The sequence below is a fragment of the Callionymus lyra genome, chromosome 17 (genome assembly GCF_982586985.1).
Source record: "Callionymus lyra chromosome 17, fCalLyr1.hap1.1, whole genome shotgun sequence".
In the NCBI taxonomy this organism is placed as follows: Eukaryota; Metazoa; Chordata; class Actinopteri; order Syngnathiformes; family Callionymidae; genus Callionymus; species Callionymus lyra.
Genome location: NC_141834.1, coordinates 13,218,591 through 13,246,507, shown reverse-complemented (window position 1 = coordinate 13,246,507; position 27,917 = coordinate 13,218,591). Strand labels below are relative to the sequence as shown.

Sequence of the window (27,917 nt, the reverse complement as noted above, 5' to 3'; positions counted from 1 at the left end):
ACAGAAGGATTTAAAAAAGTAGAAGTGGAATGAAAAAAAGGGTAATTTAATGAAAGTAACGTGATTAATAAAATGTTATACTAAAATGTTTAGGATGAAAAATTAATAATTAAAAATTAATTTTATGACATTAAAAGTATTTTAAAAAAAAGTAGAACTGTGATTAAAACGTGAACAAAATTAAATATTTAAATATTTTCACGAAAAAACGTACAACATAAAAAAGTTAATTGAATAAATAAAACTGTGCTAAAACAATACGTACTGCAGCGACAGAAACATTATTAATGAAATTAAATATGAACATGTTTAGGATTAAAAAATGAACAAAAATACAAATAAAAAACCTTTTTAATAATTTAATAAGATAAAAAAGTACGACGAATAATTGTACGAGGTACAAAAGCATTTTAAAGAGTAAATAGAAATGGGAAAAAAAGTGTAATTTAATGAAAGAAATATGATTAATTTAGTGAAATATTAACATTTTTAGGATGAAAAAATTAACAAATATAACAAAAATAATTAACAAAAGTAATTCCTAAGTTTAAATAACTATATTTTTAAGCAGAGATGTGATGATAAAATGTAAGTTAATGGAAGAAACATGATTAATAAAATGAAATATTACAATTTTTAGGATGCCAAGTAAACAAATGAAAAATAATTCCTAAGATTAAATACACATTTTTTAAAGTTGAACTGTGATGAAAAAAAACATGATTAATAAAATGAAATACTAAATCTTTTAGGATGAAAAATGAACAAACAATAATTTAATACTAAAGATTAAAAAAAGCTTTTTTTAAATGAAAAATATAAAATAATTGTACAACATAAAAAGCTATTTGAAAAAATAAAACTATGATTAAAAAAAATGTAGGGCAGTGACAGAAACATGTTAATGAAATAAAATATCAAAATATATATATAAAAAAAACGTTTATAAGGTAAAAAACTATTTAAAAATAAGGAAAATTTGGTTAAACAAACATACATGTTAGTGTATAAATATTTAAATTTCTGGGATGACAAATATACAAATACAAATATAACTCTGATGAAAAAATAGATAATGAGAGACACATAAGAAATAAAAATGATTAAAATAGGAAGGTTTAAATTAAACACTAAAATAAAAATGTATGAGATAAAGGGTGAGCTGAGATTACGAGGAGCTATAAAGTCAAATATTAAAATGTAAAATGCAAGCGTACAGTTTATACGACCGTGTTGGGAACGATCTTCAATATATTCAGAGAAACATTGTTTAGATGATAATAGATAAAATAACCATTGGAAGAAAAAAACACCAATAAAAAACTTGTATAAAGAAGAATACATCATTTATGAAACAAAGTATTGGAAACTAAAGTGTAAAAAATGCAAATAAAAAAGTGGATTTTCAATAAGAAAAAGACTTGAGAGTGATTTAGAAAAGGACGTTAGACATAAAAATGGGATTCAATGTTAGGAAAACGGTGATAAAAATAAAAGTATTGTTAGAAAATAATGAAATGATTCCATTTGAATCGTTTGCGAGAAGAAAAATCAAAATTATATTTGAATAGAATTCTAGGATAAAGAAGAAAAAAGAGGTTTATGTAAGAGCTTGTCATGATTCATTGACATGTGGACATTAAACATCAACATCCACCACAAACAAACCATGCATTAGTCCTGATCGTCGCCATAGCAACAGATAAGAGAGAAATCCTTTCTTGTTTCACTGTGAAATGTACGATATTTATCTTTCACTCCACAAAGGGTGAAACACCTTTGATGAATAATGATTTTTGTGAGGTCTTTTCTTTTTTTGGTGCTTTTATTTTTCGTAATCATGACATGAAAAAAACCTGAGATGCTGAAAAATGTGTGATTGATGATATTTATTTATTGTTTTCATTGAATAAATCTTACCTTGAAGATTTTTTTTTGTTCAAAAAACATGTGAGGATGGATTTTGGACTAACTTAGACTGGCATTTTCACTCTTAAAATGAGCTGCTTGGCAGAGGTCTGTGGCTTCTTAGTTCTTAAAACGGCTTCAATCGAAAAAGTTGATTAAAAAAAAAATTCAATAGGAAAATAATGTTTAAATAATAAAAAAGCTGCTTGAATAAAATAAAAAATATATATATATTTTTATATATATATATCATTTATTTTTGCTTATGAACATCTATAAAGGTAGATTTGTTTCATTATCATTCAGTAAAAAAAGGTTGCTTGAATAAAATAAAAAATATATACGGTAGTCAAAAAAAGGTTAATTTAAAATATATATATATATATATATTTTTTATTTAATTAAATCTAAATAATTCTTAAAAAACAATTAGAATAAGTCATTTCAATCAAAAAAAAGAAATCCAATAATAATGTACTTTCTTTAATAAAAGAAAAGTTGCCTTATTTAGAAAAAGTTACATGTAGATATTTTCAATAAATAAAGGGAAAAAACATCTACTAATTGAAAAACATAATAAAGAAAATGTAGGTTAATGTAGAAAATGTAAATGTGAAAAGTGTTCTAATGAAGAATACATAATTTATGAAACATAATATTGAAAACTAGTATAAAAAGAACTAAATACAAATAAAAAAGTGGATTTTTAATAAGAAAAAGACTTGAGAGTGATTTAGAAAATTATATAAATGGGATTCAGTAATAAAAATAAAAGTAATGTTAGAAAATAACGTTCAATCAGAGAATATATGATGAAATGATTCCATTTGAATCGTTTACGAGAAGAAAAAATAATTTAAAAAAAAGGTAATGTATAGGAATATGTCAATGTAGAAAGTGTAAATAATATTTTTATTGAAAATATATATACAGGTAGATTTTTTCTTATTTTTTTAGTTTAAGTCACTTTTTTTGTTTGATTTTTTATTTACTTAATTTTTTTGGGACTGAACATCTGGTTCTCTGTCGCTGACGCTGATGAAGATGAAACGAGGTTGATTAGAAAATCTTGAACCACCTTCAATTAACGCTGCAGCTCATCTTTAAACTCCCACTAAACACTAGACATCTCTGGAGCCTCCCGTGACTCACAAAAAAAGGCACGTTTTAAAAGCCCCTTGACCTTGTTCAGAGCTCCGATGCTGCGCGACGAGGCGTCGGTGAAGAGCTTGCTGTGCAGCAGCATGACTCTGGCGATGAGGTAGAGGCGCAGGAACATGGGCACCGACAGCACCATGTCCAGGTCGGCCTCGGCCTGCGACGGCGCGTACGAGAAGGCCAGCCGCGCCCGCCACACGAACTTGAACTCGCCCGGGACGGGGTGCACGGCCGACACCAGCAGCTCCAGGGCGATCAGCAGGACCCGCTCCATCGTCATGGCGATGCGCCAGTCGTCCGCCCCGTTGTCGATGACGAAGAGCTGCGGAAGCAAAGAAGAAGAATGTTTCAAACCATCTGGGGATCCAAGGAAGCAGCCATTGAAGATGAAAAGCCTCTTCAGCGAGATGTTAAAACAACATCCAATCAGCTCTCTTCAGCACATCCTGCTCGCTTCTCTGGGATCGACTCGTCGTCCCTGAATGCTGCTGATGACCAAACATCATCTGGACGCATTGATCCACAGGAAAAGTTTGATGAGAGACTCGACGAACATGAACCCAAATGCATCTTCACATTTTAAATATAGTTATGAACATGAAAACAAATATTTACCAACAAAAATGTGGCATTTATTGATTTACTTTTTCCTTCTGGATAAATGTTTTTCCTCATCAGCTGCTGCGTTCAAACACATGAAGGTCTATGAAGATCAATTTGTTTCAATCAATAAAAATGTTTCTTCAGTAAAAGTGAAGTTTTTTCTTAATAAGAAAATTCAATTCAATAGAACAAGTTCGTTCAAATAATGTGTTTTAATATTTTTTCACAAAAAAATCTTCAATAGCTTAAATAAAAATAAAGCATATTAAAAATGTTACTTTAAAAGTAATTTTACTTAAACAAATTAAATTGTAATTAAAAATGTTGATTTAATAAAAATATTGTGTCTTTAGTTTAAAAAATATATATATATTTATATATAAAAAAATGTTCAATCAAAAAGTTGCTTAAAAAAATAGATTTGCTTCATTAAAAAAATAATTTCTATTAAAAAAGTTACTTCAATTAACAAAAGAAAGTTTAATAAAAAAAGTTATTTCAATTTATTAATCAGAAAAAGTTGCTTGCAAGAAAAATAGTTTCAATCAAAATATATATATATCAAATAAATGTTGCTTCGATCAAAAACAATAATTCAATGAAAATGTAATATATATATAATATATAAGAATATATAAATAAATATACAGTTCTGTGCAAAAGCAGGTGTGAAAAAATGCTGTAAACTAAAAATGCTTTCAAAAATATAAATAATTGTTTATTTTTATCAATTTACAAAATACAAAGTGAGCGAACAAAATAGAATCTAAATCAAATCAATATTATTTTTTTAGTATCCTTCGTCTTCAAACCAGCATCAATTCTTAGGGACATTTGCATAAAGGCGTACGATCAACTAATGATAACAAACAGCTGCTAATGATCATCAATTTCTCAAGTAAATAGAAACACAGTCATGAAGTGAAAAAGATACAGATGTGAAGGAGCTTTTATCAACGCTGAGAAATACTTTAACATCATCAATACCATCAGGAGGCGAATGATTGGCCCAAAATGTATGAAATATCTTCAACGTAAAGAAGAAGAAGTCCTGGAAGTGATGGTGTGGCCCCCACAGAGCCCTGATCTCAACATCATGGAGTCTGTCTGGTAATCCATGAAGAGACAGAGGATTTGAGAAACATCAACAGAAGATCTGTGGTTAGTTCTCCAAGATGTTTGGAACAACATATCAGACAAGTTCCTTCAAAAAACAAGTAGAAGAATTGATGCTGTTTTGAAGGCAAAGGCTGGTCTCACCAAATATAGTTTTTTTGATTGACATTCATTTTCATTGAGTTTCTTTTCTGTTCTTTATCACATACTCAAGAAACACGTCCACCTCATAAAACCCGTAAATCAGGACGAAATCGTATTTCACGAAGCTCACAGGAGTGGTTTTTACGTGCGGCTGATGATTGAGACATGATTGAGGATATGATCGTCAGGAGGAGAGTTTCTGAAACACTTCCATGATGTCAAAAGTTTCAGCTTCAGCAGCTCAAACAGCAGCTTCTCCACTGAGAGTCAGAGTCGAGCAGTCGAAGTCCGTCAGTGTTTGAACACGTCCAGCTTTGTCTGACGTCCCCCTCAACAGTTTGTGTCACACGTCTAACTGACAGCAGCAACTGTCTGTCAAGAACTGTCAATCATCTCCAGCCTCAGAAACAGATTTGATTTTACTCACAGAAATAGTGAAATGAAAAGAGTCATAAGATGTGGAAATATCAGGTAATTACATAGAAATAGCTTAATTTTATAATTCAAAAATAAGTAAATGATAAGTGTCATAAAAACAGTTGCTATAAAAGATTTATTTTTAATTTGATTAAATATGACTTAATCATTGTCAACATAAATCAATAAAAAACACATTCCAGGAAATACATTTTTCAAAAATATTCGTAGAAAGGGTAATTGAATGACTATATATTCAGGAAAGAAATATTTTGAAATAAAATATTAAAAAAATATTCATAATGAACACTAATTATTTAACATCTTTAAAGAAAAGGTCATTGAATGACTAAATATTCAGGAAATAAATATATTGAAATAAAATAAAATAAATCTTTATAAAAAACACTAATTCTTTAACATGGTTAAAGAAAAGGTAATTGAATGACTAGATATTCAGGAAAGAAATATATTGAAATAAAATAAAGGATGAATTAAAACTGTTGCAGTAAAGATTAAATACATAAAATAAGGTAAGGTAAGGTAAAACTTTATTGATTTTATATTCTACAAATACAATATATATATATATATATATATATATTATATATAATATATAATAATATATATATAATATATATATAATATATATATAATATATATTCTATACAAATTATTTTAATATTTGAAAATATTCCAAACATAAAATATGGGGATCAAGTTTTTCTCATAAAAAGGTGCTTTATACTGTATTTAGATGGTTTTTAATTAAATAAAATTTAAAAATATATATATATTTCCCATTTGTCTTGTTCATTTTATTTCTGAAAGTGATGGATTTTGTCTCAGGGATTTCCAGGTTTTCAGTCTGAAGCTAAAAGAAATGAATTTTCATCTGCAGCGTTATTAAAGCTCAGCTTCATCTACTTTTTATTGTAGTAAAAAAAAATCTATTTTTAGACGCCGGGGGACTCTGGGGTCTCATTAAACAAGTGGAAGTGACAGAAACTCAGGAGTTGCAGTGTGTGGTGGCAGGTGGACGGAGAGAACGAGGGAAGGAAAGTGGAGGGAAACGAGGGATCAATATGGAAATATCAGGAAAAAAAGGAATCATTTTCTACATCCACACTTTAGCACCGAGACACTCGGTGGTTAGTGTCCGTTTTCGGTTTCATGTTACCTTATATTTTTAAATGCAGACATTCAACATGTATTTAAATGTAAAAAAGGGCAGAATAATAGTCGTTTTTCTGCTTCTAAGAAACTACCAGAGCCACCCATGCGTGACATCTCAGGCCGAAGCAATTTAGCCCCAAAATAATACTGAAAGAAAGTAACCCAAAGTCTGTAACAGTGACAAAAAATATCAAATCTTTGAGGATAAAAGTAAGAGAATTTAACAAAGAAAAAGTTTGTTGCAATGCAAAATGATTTTGACCCAAGACAAAGTTTATAAAAATGGAAAACTATTTTCACCCAAAATAATACTGCCAGAATTTCCCCACAATAAAGTTTATGAAAATGGACAACAATTTTGAATCCAAATAATACTGAAAGAATTTGACCAACACAAAGTTTGTTCAAATGGAAAACAATTAGACTCAAAATATTACTGCAATAATTTCACCCAGATAAAGTTTATAAAAATGGAAAACTATTTTCACCCAAAATAATACTGCCAGAATTTCCCCACAATAAAGTTCATGAAAACGGAAAACAATTTGGAATCAAAATAATACTGAAAGAATTTGACCAACACAAAGTTTGTTCAAATGGAAAACAATTAGACTCACAATATTACTGCAATAATTTCACCCAGATAAAGTTTATAAAAATGGAAAACAATTTGACCCACAATTATACTAACGGAGACAAAATTTTTAAAAAATAGAAAAAAAATAGCTCCCAAAAGAAACTGACAGAATGTAATGAAGAAGTAATTTTGTCAGAATGGAAATGTTTCGACAGAAAATTATTCTGCGGGATGTGAATAAAACAATGTTTGCTTCAATGGAAGATAATATTGATCAAAAATAATACTAAGTAAATAATACTTTATTAAAAATAATAAAAACCTTTTTGAAAGAAAAATAAATAAATACTGGAAGCATTTCACCAAGAAAAAGTTTGGTAAAATAGAAAATAATTTTGACCCAAAATAATACTGAAGAAAGATAGTTTATAAAAATGGAAAGTATAATGGAATATAATATAATGGAAAATATTATAAAATTTTAAGACAAACTAAAAGATTACACCCAAAATAAAACTGATAGAATATAACAAAGAAAAAAAAACATGTTGCAACGGAAAAAAAGTAAACCTAAAATAATACTGACAGAAAATAATACTACAAAGTTCTGGTCCGTAACTGATAATATTGTGGATCTACAGCGACTGAGAAAAACCCTCCGACGGCTCCGGATCATATCGTGACTCATGAAGAAACACAAACATTTGTCTAGCAAATCAAAGAGATTAATGACTCGGTGTGACACCAAACTGCTCATTGATCAACAGCAACACGTGGATGTATCCTCAGGGTCTCAGCAGGAATATCGGATTCGTGATCACGTGACTCGTGCACATGTTTGGACGACGCAGGTCAAATAAAACCTGTTCTTTAACGGTGTGTGTGTGTGTGCAGGTGTGTGTGTGTTTGTGTACGCCCGAGTGAGACGGGGAGAGAAAGTGCAGAGCCAGCTTTGTCATGGCGACTGTTGCCAGGGCGACAACATCAAAGAGCAGCCAAGCTTAATTAGGATTCCCAGAGAGAGGGAGAGCGATGCTGCCAGAAGAAGAGAATCACAAAAGAAAGTGTCAGGAAATGACGAGCAGATCCTGAGGAAGAGAGTGTGCGAGTGTGTGTGTGCGACACTAGTCGTTCACAGGTGTGTGTGTGTGTGTTGTCCTGGACGACAACATGGAGACTAAGAGCAGCTTCCACTGAGTCAATATTGAGAGAAAAGACCTGCAGACAAACAGTCCACGTCAGCCGGGGTTTCCTGCTGCATCTGCGCCTCCATCTGTCCTGCTGTCTGGTAAATACATTAAAAACATTAACCCGCCTCGACACACGCCTAATCTCATCTGCTGGCTCCGCCCCTTCCGGCCCACCTCGCCGCCGCAAAAACATGGACGACAAGAGCTTTTTTCCTCAACGTATCTGACGGATCTTCAGTGGAACCGTCAGAGGGTCACTCGAAGGAAACATCGGAATTAGTTCAAAGAATAACAAAATAACAAGAACAAAGTTCATATAAAAGGAACAAAGTCAAGGGATGACAAAGTCATAATAGAAATAAAAATGTGCAAGGGGTGACAAAGTGCAAATAAAAAGAACAAAGTTCAAGGGATGACGAAGAGCAAATAAAAAGAACAAAGTCTAAGGGATGACAAAGTGCAAATAAAAAGAACAAAGTCTAAGGGATGACAAAGTGCAAATAAAAAGAAAAAGGTTCAAGCGATGACAAAGTGCAAATAAACAGAAGAAAGTACAAGGAATGACAAAGTTCAAAAATAAAGTACAAAGTGCAAGGGATGACAAAGTGCAAAAAAAAAGATCAAAGTTCAAGGGATGACAAAGTGCAAGTAAACAGGAGAAAGTACAAGGGATGACAAAGTGCAAATAAAGGAACAACGAGCAGGGGATGACAAAGTGCAAATAAAAAGAGCAATGAGCGAGGGATGACAAAGTTCAAATAAAAAGAACAAAGTTCAAGGGATGACAAAGTGCAAAATAGAAAGAGCAATGAGCAAGGGATGACAAAGTTCAAATAAAAAGAACAAAGTGCAAGGGATGACAAAGTGCAAATAAAAAGAGCAATGAGCGAGGGATGACAAAGTGCAAATAAAAAGAACAAAGTTCAAGGGATGACGAAGAGCAAATAAAAAGAACAAAGCCTAAGGGATGACAAAGTGCAAATAAAAAGAACAAAGTTCAAGCGATGACAAAGTGCAAATAAACAGAAGAAAGTACAAGGGATGACAAAGTTCAAATAAAAAGAACAAAGAGCAAGGGATGACAAAGTGCAAATAAAAAGAAAAAAATGCAAGGGGAGACAAAGTTCAAATATAAAGAAAAAATGCAAGGGATGACAAAGTGCAAATAAAAAGAAATAAGTTCAAGCAATGACAAAGTGCAAATAAACAGAAGAAAGTACAAGGGATGACAAAGTGCAAATAAAAAGAAAAAAATGCAAGGGATGACAAAGCTCAAAAATAAAGTACAAAGTGCAAGGGATGACAAAGTGCAAATAAAAAGAACAAAGTTCAAGGGATGACAAAGTGCAAGTAAACAGAAGAAAGTACAAGGGATGACAAAGTGCAAATAAAAAGAGCAAAGAGCAAGGGATGACAAAGTGCAAATAAAAAGAACAAAGAACAAGGGATGACAAAGTGGAAATAAAAAGAACAAAGTGCAAGGGAGGGCAGAGTGCAAATACAAATACATACAAGAAAAGATACATTGAAGTTAAGGGACATAGATCATAAAAGCCAACAAAAATGATTTTGATTCTTCTTAAAGGAGCAAAAAAAGAGAGAATTAAGATAAATCAAATATCAAAATCAGATTCTTACTTCCTGGTACGTTATCATTTTGTTTGTTTTGTGACGATAAAGATTTTGAGCGAGTTTGACTCGGACGATAACATTTTGTGACGCTCTCGTCACATCCCGTCTCTGACTGACGTCTCCTCAGATCTAAACGGAGGTGATCCAGTTCTTCTTCTTCTTCTCTGGGAGGAAATGAGCGAGCGCCCTTCCTGTCCCGTCCTCCTCCCACGCCTGCTGTCGGGTCTTTTCCTGGCTCCAGCGCCACGAGGACCACATGAATAATTAAATTCCATTAGCAGAGTAATCTGTCAATGGGAGCGAGCGAGTGTCACTGGTCCTACACGACCGGGACAAGAAGGGAGGGTTGAAGAAGTCTGGTCCAAGAAGGAGAGGAAAACCAAGAGTTTGTGTTGGGCGTGAGCCAACGTGGCAGCTGGGGTCAAAGGGCGCCGGGCGAGAAGGAGGACAGAAGGAGCCAGAAGGTGACGAACAGAGAACTCATGCTGATGATGTTGAGTCTCAGGTGAGACACTCTGGGACGCCATGACTCGACCCACCCTCGGGCCGGATTAGTTCTGATCGTGGAGCAGGACCATGACTGACCTATTGACCTTCATGAATAACGGACCTGATGATTATGAATGTATCAGCATGAGACTCATGTGACGTCAATTGTATTTCTATAAATAAAATGTTGATATTCTGGGATGTTTCATCAAATACAGACATGACAAAGAAAATAAAGATTTAAATATAGTGAAGAAAACTATTTAAATAAACAACAATATGTTTTCATATTATTTTATACATGTTTTATGTACATTAGTGTGTATAAAATCATAATTGGAAATGTTTTTGTTTATTTAAATTATATTTATATTGATTAAATACTCACATTTGACATCTAAATAAAATAAAATAATTCAAATAAACTAAAGGATGTTCATTTTTTTTATTTACTAATTTATTATTTTATTTTCTATATCACTTAATGCAAGATATATATAAAATCATGTATAAATATATAAAATATATATATATATATATATATATATATATATATATATACTGTATAAATCATGTATAAAATCATAATCGAAAATGTTTTTTTTTAATAAAATTATATTATTAATATTATTAATATAATATATATATAAACATATATGTGATTAATTACTAATACAGATAAGAAATTTAGATTCAATAAACAATCATATATATATATATATATATATATATATATACACAAATCTCAACAAAAAAAAAAAAATTAAAGTAAACTAAAAGATATTCATTTATTTATTTTAACATATTATTATTTCATTTACTATATTATTTTATACATGATATATATAAAATCATGTATAAATATATAATTAACACATTTAAATATGACACAAAAAGCTTAATTTATACAAAATTAAACAAAAAAGTAAAAGAAAACCAAAACATATATTCACCAAAACGTCAAGAAAGCTTGAGAATAATTTAAGAATTTATTTTAAACCATAAAAAAAGTATGAATAAGGACCTAAAACCAAACAAAAGGAAATAAAGTATATATATCCGTATATAAATTTGATCTTATTTCCTGGTTTGTATTAACAATGGACTGCTTGGTTTCCTGCCTTCAAAATAAAAGTTTTCTAGACATTAATTTTACTTCAATCTAAATGTCTTGTGTGAGTATTTAATCAATTTTAATCAACAAGCTGATCTTCTGTGGAGGAATCTTGACGACTGAAGACGCTGGTCTTTCTAAACGTCCTCCAACCTCCTGGCAGTGTTCCGGGCGAGCGTCCTCCTGATCAATGTGCCGCCTCCGAAAAACCCCTCCAAAGTAAGTGAATCAGACAGTTTTGCTAATGCTGGGAGCCACTAATGCAGTGAAGAAACACTGCTCCTCAGACACCTCGCCTTTGATTCTATTACACAACAATCCGATTCCTGCTCTTCAGCTCGGAATTCTCGGACGTCAAGAGACGGAATTCCTTCAGTGAAGTGGCCGAGTGAGAGGACGACAGCGAGTCAGAGGTCAGCGTCTTGTTCTTCCTCAGCACATTCAGAAGATGAGACTCATTATCTCGGAGGTGAGAACTTTCATCTCCAGTGGAGGCAGACGAGGAGATGAAACAAACAAAACTAGATTCTATTTTGAAGCTCATTTACAAAGAGTCTGTGACCAGAGAGATGATAAGCTCTCACTAAAGGAGGATAACTGCTGACAAAACTAAAATAAGTCACAAAGTAGCTTTTTTTTAAATACATTTTTAATTCCCAGGACTAGAATTTCAGTTTGAAACAAGATCTGAACTATTATATCATGACTGTGGTGTATTGAACTACAACATCCTTGTAATTATTGATAAACACATTATTAAAAAGTTTTTTTTTAGATAATAACCGAAAAAGTACTGGGGGCCAAATGGGACCCTTTGACTGTCACCTTGACCAAGAGATAACACAAAGGATACCTCAAACATATTTGTTTTTTGGTCTCCCGGGGTCACCTTGACCCAGCAACAACACAAGGGATAACTCAAAGATATTTGTTTTTTGGTCTCCCGGGGTCACCTTCACCCAGCAACAACACAAGGGATACCTCAAACATATTTGTTTTTTGGTCTCCCGGGGTCACCTTGACCCAGCAACAACAGACGGGATACCTCAAACATATTTGTTTTTTGGTCTCCCGGGGTCACCTTGACCCAGCAACAACACAAGGGATAACTCAAACATATTTGTTTTTTGGTCTCCCGGGGTCACCTTCACCCAGCAACAACACAAGGGATACCTCAAACATATTTGTTTTTTGGTCTCCCGGGGTCACCTTGACCCAGCAACAACAGAAGGGATACCTCAAACATATTTGTTTTTTGGTCTCCCGGGGTCACCTTGACCCAGCAACAACCCAAGGGATAACTCAAACATATTTGTTTTTTGGTCTCCCGGGGTCACCTTGACCCAGCAACAACACAAGGGATACCTCAAACATATTTGTTTTTTGGTCTCCCGGGGTCACCTTCACCCAGCAACAACACAAGGGATACCTCAAACATATTTGTTTTTTGGTCTCCCGGGGTCACCTTGACCCAGCAACAACAGAAGGGATACCTCATACATATTTGTTTTTTGGTCTCCCGGGGTCACCTTCACCCAGCAACAACACAAGGGATACCTCAAACATATTTGTTTTTTGGTCTCCCGGGGTCACCTTCACCCAGCAACAACACAAGGGATACCTCAAACATATTTGTTTTTTGGTCTCCCGGGGTCACCTTGACCCAGCAACAACACAAGGGATACCTCAAACATATTTGTTTTTTGGTCTCCCGGGGTCACCTTCACCAAGCAACAACACAAGGGATACCTCGAACATATTTGTTTTTTTTGGTCACCTTGTTTGAGAGACAACACAAGGGATACCTCAAACATATTTGTTTTTTGGTCTCCCGGGGTCACCTTCACCCAGCAACAACACAAGGGATACCTCAAACATATTTGTTTTTTGGGGGGTTCCAGGTCACACTGACGCAGAGACAACACAAGGGATACCTTAAACATATTTGTTTTTGGTTCTCCCGGGGTCACCTTGACCCAGAGATAACACAAGGGATACCTCGAACATATTTGTTTTTTTTGGTCTCATGGTCACCTTGATTGAGAGACAACACAAGGGATACCTCAAATATATCTGTTTTTTGGGCTCCTGGGGTCACCTTGACCCAGCAACAACAGAAGGGATACCTCAAACATATTTGTTTTTGGGTGTTTCCGGGTGACATTGACACAGAGATTTTTTTCTTCAGGCACGACAGCCTCAGTAAACAACGTGGGCTCGTAGAAAATGTCGGGTGAGATCTTCTTCCAAAAATGGTGAAAAGTGTCTCTTCTCACCCTTTCTGGGTCAAGTCTCCAAACCAAGATCATCAGGATTTAAGGAGCAGCTCAAGGTCGGTGTCATCACAAAAAACAAGATCGGCAAAAACTTTTTTTTTAACTATTAAAATTCAATAATTTGTTGTTTATTAAAACGTAATTATCAATAAACCACAGTTTTCTGTTGATTGAAACTAAAAATTGCAAAGAAAGTTTCGCAATTTCTTATTTGTAGAAAAAATAAAGTAAATACATGAAAATAAATGTATTAATAAAGTTAGGAAGCAATTATTTTTATTCGATTTTTTTTTTTAAATGGTATAAATGTATTTGTTTTTGTGTAAATATATACAGTATATATTTATACATATGTGAAAAATAAATCAATAATATGAGGATTTGTATAGAAAACCCCATTTAAATATTATATAAATATAATACAATTATTTTAAGAAAAATACATAATTAACATTTTAATATCATGTTGATTGGGGGCCTAAGATTGGCCCCATGAGGCCCCTGGACTATACAAGGGCCAGGACGAGTTTAGAATTTTTACTTTTTGCTGTTTTGCTACTAAACGAACAAAGAAAATCTTAAAAGTGCAACATTGATGTAAAAAAACTGTTACCATGGTGACGACAGTGGAGTTAAACCAACGACCTTCGTGTCTCCATCAAATAACACTTTAGTAAAAGTGAATCTGCTGAGAATCCGTCCTGAGATGATGCTCAGGTGTGTCCTCAGGTGTGTCCTCAGGTGTGTCCTCAGGTGTGTCCTCAGGTGTGTCCTCAGGTGTGTCCTCAGGTGTGTCCTCAGGTGTGTCCTCAGGTGTATCCTCAGACGTGGACGAGATCATACAAGCTTCACGTGGAATGTCAGAGGTTTTCTCACAGAACACGGACCTGCTGACCCCACTGACCCCACTGACCCCACTGACCCCACTGACCCCACTGACCCCAATCATGCTGGAGGTTTAACTCTCGAGGACCGACTGACTCCTTCACTGAGATCCATCACAAGTCACTGGACAAGATTATTTATATATTTATATATATATATATATATATATATGATTTATTTAATTACTTTATGCACCTTTTTATTCAATGTTAAGTAACATTTAAATACAACTGGATAAACATATTGTTGGACTCAATTTTAAACACATTTTTTAATCTTTTAACTTAAAGGAAAACATGAATCTACATTTTTATGAATATATTTTTATTTTTGTAAATGTTTGGAGACTTTTTTTTTTATAAAATATATATTTTTAAATAAACTTTTTTTAGAAGTAATATTTGATATGTAGTCACTTCTTATACGCATTAAAAGTTTAACGAATATCACTTTATATTTTTTAAATTAATACTTGTGTTGTCTCTGGGTCAAGGTGACCCTGAGTCCTGAAATCAAATGTGTTTTAGGTATCCCTTGTGTTGTCTCTGGTTCAAGGTTACCCTGAGGCCTAAAAACAAATGTTTTTGAGGTATCCCTTGTTTTGTCTCTGCTTCAAGGTAACCTGAAGGACCTAAAACAAATGTGTTTTGAGGTATCCCTTGTGTTGTCTCTGGGTCAAGGTGACCCTGAGGCCCAAAAACAAATGTGTTTGTGGTATCCCTTTTGTTATCTCTGGGTCAAGTTTACAGATAGAGACAACACAAGGGATACCTCAAACACATTTGTTTTCGGGCCTAAGGGTCACCTTGACCCAGAGCTTAAATAAGGGTTAATCTGTCATAATCAGCTTTCATTTGTTTTGAAAACCAAAATATGTCCAAACATCAGCTGCTGTATCGTCGACTGTATCCTCTCATCCTCAGTCATAGCCAATATCTAGCAGGTTTTCATTGATTGTTCAGCAGCGGAGGAAGTAACAAAGTGCTTGAACTTCACTGACGGATGAAAGTCCAAATATAAAGTGTTTAATTCACGCCCCGAGGGACGAGTCGCTCTTCGTCCATTACTTTTATCGACGGATCCGTCCAGACGGCGGCGACTCCAACAGTCGCGACGAGTCCGTGGATCTGATCTCCAGAACATTACAGCGACTTTCTGTAAATTCCAGCTCAGAAACAATATATTTTTTATTATTAGCTCACATTTCTGCTCCGAAGGCTAAATATTTCCCCGCAGACTGATGACCGGCTCGGATCTTAATTTCTCCCGGCGTCCGCCATTGATCCTCCGCTTGGAAAAAAAAAAAAAACCTCCCACACATCATCTTTCAGGGACATTTTCTCTCCGTTTAATGAATTAATATGTTTACATTGGACGGCTGACGAATGTCCGCCAGCGAGACAAGTATGCAAATGTGTGAACGATTATGTAACGGAGCTTTGAATTAATGAGAATCTGCCTTTTTTTCATCCTCGGCGTTTTCACGGTTCACAAAGAGGGTCTTGTTTGAGATGCTAAACAGTCCTCGGCGGGTTTTCAAGTGCTTGTGATTGACAATCTGAAGGAGATAACCATCGCGCCTCAAAACAAAATAAATAAACGTCAAAAAGCGAGTTAGCTTTGAACGGAGGATGTTATAATTGCAAACTAGATAAAATAAAGGAGACAAAATGAGGTCAAGGTCAGTGGCCTAACAACATGTATGTCAAACTGTAACAGGAAGTACTTCATTATCTTTGTTTGTCACCAAACTTTATTTTACTTTCAATTTTATCGGATGTATTTTCCATAATCTCATGTTTCTTATCTTATCTGGAGAAGTTTTTTTTAAATTATATTTGTACTTTTCAGAACCAGAAAATTTTGAAAAAATTTAATAAAACAAATGTACCCATAATAATTTCACCGGTTCATTTATTAAAAAAAAAATAATCTCAAACCCAAAAAACTATTATAAATTAGTTTGTTTCTACTATAAATTTGGCAAAATTGTTTGTTCCCACTAATAAAAAAGTGAAGTATCTTTGCGTTGGAATATAAAACTTTGAAATGTTTAATGAATTAATTTATATACTTCCCTCTGAATAATCCGTTATATAAAAAACACACTCAAAAAAGTTTTTAAAAGGGGTGTAAATTGGCAAGAATATGATGATACGATACGAATTACGATACAGGTGCAACAATACAATATATTGTGATGTATTGTGATACTGAAGTAACAAGGATATATTTGTAGTATTGTCGAGTACTTGACTCTGGTGTTGCAGTATTTACAGACCACATGACTCTTGACGAAGTCGTAACTGCTTTCATTTGTTTTGAAACCAAAATATGTCCAAACATCAGCTTTAAAAGCTGCTGGAGTCAACTGTATCCTCTTGTCCTCAGTTACCTCGCGGTATTTCGTTGTTACTTTAGATGCAGAGGACAGTCATTATACTGCTGCCATCTAGTGGCCAGAAGTTTGATTGTAACATAAAAATTATCTATATATATATACTGTATATATATATACACATTATTGAATTTAAAAGCAATATATATACAGTATATATCTATATATATATATTTAATTTTTTTATCATAATTTTTTATGGTATCTATCTATCTATCTATCTATCTATCTATCTATCTATCTATCTATCTATCTATCTATCTATCTATCTATGCCATATATACAGTATATACAGTATAAATATATATATAGTATATATAGAGACTATATACAGTAAATAGTATTGATACAGTGCTGTTGATCCGAGTGCCATGAAAAAAAATACACAATATTTAAGTGTATTAGTATTTTCCTACACGCCTAGTTTCAAATGTATGTGTCAATAGTGTGTATGTGTAATTGTGCACACGTTGGCTGCAGTGATTCACTAAAATCATTTAAGTCTTTATAACTTTTTTTTAAAGTTTCAAGATTTCCATCATCACGATAAAACCGCTCAGAGCTCTACACCACGTCTCTCACGGAGAACAAGCGCGACCAGGAGGCGGATTGTTGTCGTCATCACGAGCCCGGGGTTATGTCACGGACACTTAAGTAAATGACCACCTGAAGACCTTCACTGCAGATCCCTTTAAAGACACGCCGGTCTCACTCAATGATTTTTTGCAATCATAATAGACAATTATCTTCTCTTCAATAAAGAGCTCATCAGAAGCTCCACGAGAACTGTGATAGTTGCTCTAATGGCTACGGACGTGAAAAAGCCTGTGGAGCAGATTGGTGGTTTCTCCTCGATTCACGCTGAGAATAATCGCTCAGAATCCTCACAATTAAAGAGACGGAGAGGAAGAAGCGAGAGAGAGAGAGACAGACAGAAAGAGAGAGAGAAAGAGGGTGAGAGAGAGAGAGAGAGAGGGGGATGTCGTGGGTTTGGAAGACATGCCGAGTGAGATAAAAGGGGTCAAGATTAAAAGACCACTTTTCTGTTCCAGGTGAGAACTGGTCGTCTCCGTCTCGGAGAACAAGAAGGACGAGGAGGTGAAAAAAAAAAGGGCGAGAGGTTGGACGTGGGCTAACGAGGGAGGAGGGAAGTCAGAGAGACTCAAACTCAACGGCAGAATTGAATTGATGCTCAGCGGAGGAGAAGAAAAAAGAAAAAAGAAGAGACAGATTTAATCTGATAAAGATGGAGAAGCGGATGGAGAAAGAAGCTGGAGATACACAGTGAGGGTGGATGAGGCTTAGGAGAGAGAGATGCTCAACTTGATACCATCATTTTGATCTTGAGTGACTATAAACCACTTGCACGGATGTACACGTGTGTGTGTGTGTGTGTGTGTGTGTGTGTGTGTGTGTGTGTGTGTGTGTGTGTGTGTGTGTGTGTGTGTGTGTAGTAGCGTCCAGTACAAAAAGCTCCCGCCGTGTCATAATCACAGAGAGAGATCTTCATTGAACAAAGCCTTTTATTTTCAGCCGCATCACTTCACATGTGTGTGTGTGTGTTTGTGTGTGTGTGTGTGTGTGTTTTTGTGTGTGCTGGTGTGCGACCGAGCCAGAAACAGATAAACAATTTTGCCACCAAAATAGCGTTTTCGCCGTCAACGGGACACGAACATCATAACACGTGAAAATCTTTTCTGAGTTTAAAAAGATAAGAAAATATAATGCGCTCACAGTGATCTTTTAAAATACAGGTCCAACTAAATCAGAGGAAAACAAACACTAATAACTGATACAATTGAAATATATATTTTTAATTTGATTATATTTGTCATTTTCATTTAACCTTTTTGCGTACAAACATTTGTTAGTCTTGAACTAGTACAAAAATAAAGTATTTTAAAAGAAAATGTTATCTTTATTTATTGGCTAAACTGTTTTTTATATATACATTTGACAATAATATAAAATAATGTTTTATTGGTTATTTTTGGCTTCTTTTTCTAATGATGTTGCGTTTACTTAAAAAATATGACTTATTTATATATACTTTATTATTTTATTAGTTTCTATTTTCAATATTTTTTTGGGGAAAATATAAATAATATATTCAAAATAAATATGTATTTTCTGTTTTTTGTTTCTATTTAAGTTGCAAATTTGGTTAAATTATTTTACTCTTTTTTTTAATACAAATCAACATATATTAAAATATTTTTTGCAAAATTATAGCAAGGATAAAAATAATAAAATTATGTAAAAAGCAAAGATCAAACTAAATATATGAGTTGAAATGAAGGCAAATAAAAATAAGTTAAAAAGAAATTTAAAGTAAAATTTTAATTAAAGAAAAAAAAGAATCAGTATACAGTATACAAATCTAAATAATGTTAAAAAAAATATATATAGCAAAGATTACACTAAAGATATGATTAAAAATTAAAATGAATAAAGGAAAAGGTTACTAAATGTCAAAAAGTATATAAATCTATATAATGATGAAAATATATATATATCTTGATCTTTAAAGTATATACTTTTTTGAGTATTGTTTTGATTGTTTAAGCGCTTTGTGACCCTGGTCTGGAAAAGCGCTATATAAATAAATATTACTTACTTACTTACTTACTTACAAAGCAAAGATTAAAGTAAAGGTATGAGTAGAAATTGAGGCAAATTAAAAAAAAAAAAGTAATGTGACATTTATTTAATGAAAGAAAAATCATATATTAAATATCAAAAATACAAAAAAGTAAATGTTAAATTTACTATTATAGTACATTATGTATACTATTTTTTTTAAAAATACAAACAACCATATATTTAAACATGTTTTACTTTGTTCTATTAACTTTATTATTTTGTCATTTTATTTAAATAGGATCCTAAACAAGAATTCATTTTTCTTTTGAGTATTTTTAGAATGATTTGAATCTTTTAATCGTCACTTAACTTTGTAACACGAAAAATAACATCAAACTACCTAAATATTGATGCGTTAATGGATAATGGTATGTTTTTCTACCTCATGTTTTCTTCACGTATAATTGCACTTGAATATTCACGTCTCATCAATTGTTCACAGCGGCTTCATGTGACGAATATGTTTTTATAATCTCGTTCAATCTTTAACACACAACGACTCACAGTCGGTAAAAAAAAAGGCTCGACGTGAAACGACTATTTTAAGTCCATTAAGAGCTGTGAGCGAAATGACATCGGCTCATGTGGACGACCGCTGTTTAATCATCTCTTTCCTCCAGAAACCTGCCGTCGCTTCAGCCCTTTCACCTCCGACAGGGGGTTTCCCCGGAACCGCAGAATCCACTTTAATCAAAAGGAATTATTTCCCGGGGAGATTATAAAACCCTGGATCATTTTCTTCGTGGCGTCAGAGTCGGCGTGGCCTGTGGGCGGACGACGTCGAAAGTCCGCGTGAGGAAGATATTCGTTCATCAATGAAAGAACATGGAAATGTGAATCGACAGAATTCCCCGGTAACAAGTCCATCCGTGGTGACAGTGAGCAGGTGTCCATGAAGGTATTGATCCCAGGATCACCATCTCTAACTAGAGTCTCCACCAGATGAAATGAAAGATTAAAGGAGAGACGTTGGTTGGTTTGGAGCCAGGGCGTGCGGGCGGGCGGGCGGGGGGCTCTCACCGGGTGGATTCCTCCCATAAATAGTCAATGTGCATCGATCGCAAATGGCTTTAAATGAAAGCCCCGGGAGTTAATGACCCGGCGAGCATTATATTAGCTAAATGACAAACAGCGAAACAGACTCCCCCGGAGCAGGCGAGGCGTATCTTGATTTGCTCCGAGGCTCGAAGAACGACCGACGACAAATGTTCCTTCCCCTCGCATTTTTTTTCCGAGCAGCGAGTTTTTATTTTCCTCTCAGGACCGGGGTCAGTAATCAGCAGGAGCCGACACACAGCTGAGGCCCCCCGAGGGTCCACGTCACCCGGTCAGAGTGACGGCGACCTGATGCGTCCGGACTCCACAGATGGCTCCGTCCAATGGTTTCCAATGAAGTGGACTGATTAAAATCGTGTATTTAATCTCCTAGCATCGATCCAAGAGACGAGAAGCCATTAACAGGTGGTTTCGAAAAGACAGAAGCATTTCTGCTATAATTAAGCTTGTTTGATATATTATGGTCCAGGACATCGTTTGGAATGAAATCCACACATTTAAAGCAGAAGAATTCTTTCTTATCTTTTCCTCGACAGGACATTTTGACCTGTAGATATCAAATATCTTATCGGAGGTTTTGACGGTCACAAAAGTGGAAGTCAAAACAAAAGTGAGAGCAGAAGGTCACATGGGTGTTTTTGTGTTGATACAATGTTCCTCAAGGCTCATATTAGATACTGGAACTCTTGTGACAGGTTTAAACTTATATAGTTACTTTTAAAATGTACAAAAAAAAGAGCAAAAATTGACATTTTTAATGAGAGGAAAGCAAGTTTAAAAATCAAGTTTTTAAGTGACCTTTGTTAATAAAATAAAAAAGATTATATATTGACAATAAAAATCTATATGATGATTAAAAAATATAAATAGCAAAGACAAACTACAGATATATAAGTAGAAATGAAAGAAAATAAAAATACCCATTTACTCATACCCAATACCCAATACTCATTATATATATATATATATATATATATATATATATATATATATATATATACATACATACATAGCAAAGATTTAAACTAAATATGTATAAATTAAGGCAAATTTTAAAAAGCTATTTTTTAATGTAAGAAAAAAATGATTAAATATCGAGGATAAAAAAATCTATATAATGATTAAAAAATAAACGTAGGTGAAACTACAGAGTAGAAATGAAGGAAAACAAAAATAGGCATTTTTAAGTAACATTTTTAATGAAAAAATAAAATAAAATATTGAGAATTAAAATCTTTATAGTTTAAAATGTTTAAATAAATACGTAGAAATGAATGCGAACAAAAAAAAAAAATCTAAAGTGACATTTTTGAATGAAATAATATTTTTTATATATTAAGGATATAAAATCTATATAATAATTAAAAAAAATACGTGGCAAAGATTAAACTACAGATATACGAGTAAAAATTAAGGCTCTTAAATGTTAAAAAATGTCAATTTAAAAATGAATTTATCAGCATAAATGTGTGAAATGCAAAAGTATAATAAATCCATTTATAGCGCTTATTCCCTTATCAGCATCATGGGGGCCTATCCCAGCTCCCTAGGGCGAGAGACGTGGGACACCCTGAACAGGTTCCAGGTTACAAAGAGGCAAACAAGCTTTTGTGCAAACACTCACACCTACGGACCATTAAGAGTAAGTACTCAATCATGTTTTCTGATGTGGGAGGAAAACCTGAGTGCCCGGAGTAAACCCACGCAAACACCGGAACCAAAACAAAGAATCCACATGAAAAGGTTTGTCCCGAGCTGGAGACAAAACCTGCGAGGCCACCGTGAACCCCAATAATTATTGATAAGAACTTGCATTTAAACTGTAAGACGGCTGCTTCTTGCCAAAGTAAAGCCGGGATCAGTTCCAGTAGTTCCTGAGTCGACGGCCAAATCACATTATGGAAAAAGCGCACGTTCAAAAACACAAATAAGACGCTGTATATTACACAAGACGTGAACATCCATTAGGAAGATGAGCCACCATTTTTAATCAAGATTCTCTCTACGGTTTTTTTTTTATGCTCAATGGACCCAACACTTCCACTCTGGTTATTGAGTGATGGGCGCGTCAGGGTCTTATGGCTGCTTTCAAACTGATATGGGAGGAGAAGAAAAATGTTTGAAGATGAGTTGCCAACAGATTTCATCATAGACTCATATAATAGTCAACTCATGGTTGAGCTTCACAGCTCGATGGCTTCACCATTAGAGATTACATCAGGGGTCGGCACTTCATTTCATTCGGGGGCCACGTTATGGACTTGTATACGGGGGCCGTCAAGCTCAGAAGAAGGAGAAATAAAGCGTTTAATATGAAGGGGAAAGTTGAAAGGATTAAACTAAAAGCACATTTTTAAATACGCTTTAGTCTCAGTTTGATTGTATTTCATTGTTAATACTCATTAAATGTAAATATTTCTAAGAAAAACAATTGTATATTTCATATATTTTAATTTTTAAATAACAATTTTAAAAAAGAAAACATGTTATGATGCCATAAAATAAATTGTGTAATATTTAATTTTTATAAAAAAAACATGATATGAAAGTACAATGAAGAATATCAAAAGAATACCCATAACAAATGATATAAGAGGTCTTCAAACAAAGATATTTACCAATTTATTAGTAGAGTTACATTAGAAGTCAGTGCTGTGTCTCAAATCGCATATTTCTCATAGTATACTAGAAGTTAGTATGCATCAGGATAGTGTGCATACTAACTAGTACGCAAATGCTCAACACATAGTACTTCTAAAATCAAACACTGCTGCTACGCACTAACAGGAAATGACTCAACAGCTTCTTCTTCTACTTCTATTTAACGATCTTGCAACCAGCTGTTGGAACTCTATCGCCACCTGCTGGCAGCACGTTTTGCAAGTTTGGAAGAAGAAATAAAGAAAAAATATGAGAATCTAAATAATCGTGAGATATTTAAGCTGGTATCAGCACCGAAGACGTGTCATCCTTCTACTGCTGCGGAAAATAATACACCTGTAAGTATATTTATATATATGCATATATATATGACGTAACTTCCGTTTAAAACGTCATTAAGATGGCTGCCGTTTAGGGTGGTTAGTGTCCATCGAACCATTCTCAGTTTTGTAGGCGTTTTAGTACGCCAATTTAGTGTGCATGGTGCACTAAATTACTCATACTAAGAATTGAGACGCACTTACGCACTAAAAATACTAACTAACTGAGTACGCTAGAATGCGATTTGAGACACACCAAAGGTTTGGTGGCCCTATGTGACCATCTTGATGACATCATGTGACCATCGTGATGACATCATGTGACCATCGTGATGACATCAGGTGACCATCGTGATGACATCATGTGACCATCTTGATGACATCATGTGACCATCGTGATGACATCATGTGACCATCGTAATGACATCATGTGACCATCGTGATGACATCATGTGACCATCGTGATGACATCATGTGACCATCGTAATGACATCATGTGACCATCGTGATGACATCATGTGACCATCGTAATGACATCATGTGACCATCGTAATGACATCATGTGACCATCGTGATGACATCATGTGACCATCGTGATGACATCATGTGACCATCGTGATGACATCATGTGACCATCGTGATGACATCATGTGACCATCGTGATGACATCATGTGACCATCGTGATGACATCAGGTGACCATTGTGATGACATCATGTGACCATCGTAATGACATCATGTGACCATCGTGATGACATCATGTGACCGTCAGGTTATCAGTTAAGAGTCGTGATGAACTTGAACATCGTGTTCCAACAAAGATAATCACCATGAGCCTCTGTTATCTTTACACAGATAACAAGACAATCTGCGAGACACATTTGTAGCAGCGTGTCTGGTGAGTTCATGACTTTATAATTCAACACTGTTTCATGGTCGACTGGTTTGGTTCTTTAAAAAAACTGAATTATGCCACTTTAATGAATACGTTCTCCAATTAGCTTTAAAGTCTGTAATGCAGTTCTTTGTGTACATTTTAACACGTTGAGTTCTATACACACACACACACCAACACGCACGCACACACATACAACACACACACACACACGTCAAACTTAAGACCCACAAAAGCTTAAAATACCTACAACTTACTCCTTAAAATACTAATACAAAATTATTTTCAAAGTAAATCATGACCAACAGAGATCGTCGTGTTCATGGTTTTCTACCACAGTGGTCCCCAACCCCTGGTCTGATGACTGGTATGGGCCCCTAAAGCATTTGTTACAGTGAAAATATATTTTATATAATGTCTGTTGTATTGATTATTACTGTCTGAAATGTGTTTTATTCCAGAAACAAAGACTTATTCTGAAGCAACATTAGCGTTTACTTAAGAAATAAACATATAAACTAGTGAAACACAAAGTCTATTTGATTTATTTTTATTGTTAATTAATTTTAATGACGATAATAAACTGTTCCGTGGTTTAAAAAAAAGCGGTTTACTTTAGGTTAAAATTAGGAGAAGAAAGAAAAATCTGATACAATTATGAGATACTCTTGGTCTAATGTAATAAATGGTGGAGCAAACCCTAATAACTATGTGTAATAATAATAAGTAATTTAAAGGATTTAGAAGCGACAGATTATTAATTTTTTTAGAACGAGAATCTATGTCTGCAAAATTTGAATTCAATTTTCTGGTTGCACATGTTTTTTTTTTCTTCTCTAATCATTTCATATCTCAAAGACGTGGGGCCAATGAATCACCGAAGGGCCATGTTCCCGCTGACTCAACAGAACAATCACCAACAGGAAGCATCAATCAATCTGGATCAGCGGTCGCTCCAGAACTCTGATTACACCGTCACAACCGAGAGTGAACACGCTCTGGCTGGAGAACACCCCCATCGTCGCTCCATCATAGTCGGGCTGTCAGAGGCTGATGGAACTATAAAGCAAGATGGCCGGCCGGTGGATTAAGTGGTTTAAGACGAGCAGTCGTTTTAGGATAAGATAGGAGTTTACCCATGAAAGAGAGGAAGGATCTAAAAGTGAACTAGCATGCTACGCTGTGTTAGCTACGGATGTATCTCGACGCAGGAACGTGCTGTATGTAAATCCTATTTATAAATATATATATATATAAAAATATATAAATTGCTTAATAACAATCACCTAATTTATATTTTAAACTTGTGTATTTGTAGTTATACTAGAAAAATGTATTGCTATGCATTAGCCAGATTATGCTAGTAGCTAATTTTATTTTTTAACGAGACGAATCTGATGTTATAACACAAAACAGGAAGTTGATTAACATCATAGGTTCAGTTTAAACTTTTAAAAATCTAGAAGTTGAATTCACTTTTTAGGCTACAGTCAAATACATATTTAGCATTTTTGAATTAGCGTTGGTAGCTTCTTCATTTTAGCCGCAGCATTTTTTAAAACACACACAAAGTTTTCAAAATAAAGGTTTTTTTCTACATCTGGTCGAAATTTTCTGCGTAGAATACAAATATTTTACAACAGATAAATATGGTGAAGGTCGGCTTACGACCCAAGAGCTAACTTTGTCTACAAGAAGAGACCTCGAACGAGGACATTTTATTCAGATTCTTGAATTACATTATCTTATTTTAATGGTTCTGATCGTAACAATGGTGACTCTTTAAACGCTACGATGTTGTGCTACTATTTAGCATAAATGCTAACCAAAAAGACCGTAAGATTATTTTCTATCTCCTCTGCTCTGCGAGCGTTAGCAACGTTTCAAAGGCTGTTGCATCACTGATATGGACCTACAGGTGAAACCGTATGACTCATGAAGGTATAAAAAAAAAAAGGTCTGTTTACCTGAACCTCCCGCGCGTGGTAGGCTATGATGAGGCCGAGCAGGATGACTGTGGACAGGCTGATCAGACACTTGAGAGCCAGAGAGTACATGGAAGTCTGCGGAAAAGGTAGAGACACTTTCAGAAATCATCGATGGAAATACAAACAGAATCACAGCATTCATGAACTAAAAAGAAAGTTTGATCGTGAGAAACCAGAGTCCGCCCCCCCGCCGACCCACCCTCCAAGCCTCTGGTGGACAAGAAAAACTAACATTTACTAAAACAGAAAGTATTCCGTCTGTCAATACCCTTTAGCAGCCGAGCTTTAAATCTTCTGCCTGTCTGAGTTCACAGTGCTAATAATCAATAGGCCTGGGATTTTCCAATCATAGCACTTCAGTGGCTTTCTTAACCCCCTTCAACGCACACAAGTATCCTGGCAACATCTGAGAGCGAGCGAGTACTCCAGGGTTCGCCGAGATGGAGAAAGAGACAAAGATATACTTAGTGTGGGAATACATTTTTGGAATAATGTGGATTCATTCCTGGCAAAAGAAGGAAGGGAAGAGTAGTCTTGGCTGACCTTTACAGTAACATAAAAGTGGAAGAAGCAGCAGTGCGTGGCAGGTACATTTCATACTTTTCTTGTTCCTAACGTCTAGAATAAGTACACGTTTGTATAATATTAAAGGATCTGTCGGATCAACTTTCACAGCTGTTTCTCAGGGATAGTGGAGCGTTTTTATTTTATTTTGGTGCCCATGGTTCCCATTGGGGAAATGTTAAATGGTTATTGCGTTGGTTCCCAAATTTTTATTCTGAACTGCCACCCCCCAAACACGTCAACGCAACACCCTACGTGTCACAAGTAAATGAATAAACGGATGATTCTATATATAGGAGATGAGTTGCAAACCCCTGGTATGGAAGTGTTTTCAGTTCTGTCTGAATGGATAATCCGTTTTAGCCTGATGGGGGTTTGTATCCGGGCGTCTTGTGTAAAAGTAAAAGCAAGAGCTGAGCTAAAAGGCATAGAAGGGTATTGATCAAGATCTTTGTCTAGTGATGTGTTTTCAGGGTATGTCGATGTAAAGCTTCGTGGATGCTCTTTAAGTGGAGAGTTCAGGACATACAGGGATGAGGTTGTGGCGTAAAAACAGTTTATAGAGGTTTGACAGCTCATACTTCGGTATGTGTTCGGTGGTCCCTTTGTTAAGGTATCGTATTTTCCGCACTATAAGGCGCACTTAAAAGCCTTTAATTTTCTAAAAAAACGACAGTGCGCCTTTTAATCCGGAGCGCCTTATATATA

At 34.5% G+C, this 27,917-nt stretch overlaps 1 protein-coding gene across 1 annotated transcript in view; it reads right to left on the bottom strand.

Annotated features, from left to right (window-relative positions):
• The window catches only part of kcnn3 (potassium intermediate/small conductance calcium-activated channel, subfamily N, member 3), an 83,261-nt gene that overhangs the window by 35,492 nt on the left and 19,852 nt on the right, over positions 1-27,917 (bottom strand). The window contains exons 3-4 of the mRNA XM_087812632.1: positions 26,625-26,720; positions 3,092-3,388 (exon numbers count right to left, since the gene is read on the bottom strand). Coding sequence (XP_087668758.1) covers positions 3,092-3,388; positions 26,625-26,720 — 393 coding nt within the window. The remainder of the gene's footprint in view (positions 1-3,091; positions 3,389-26,624; positions 26,721-27,917) is intronic.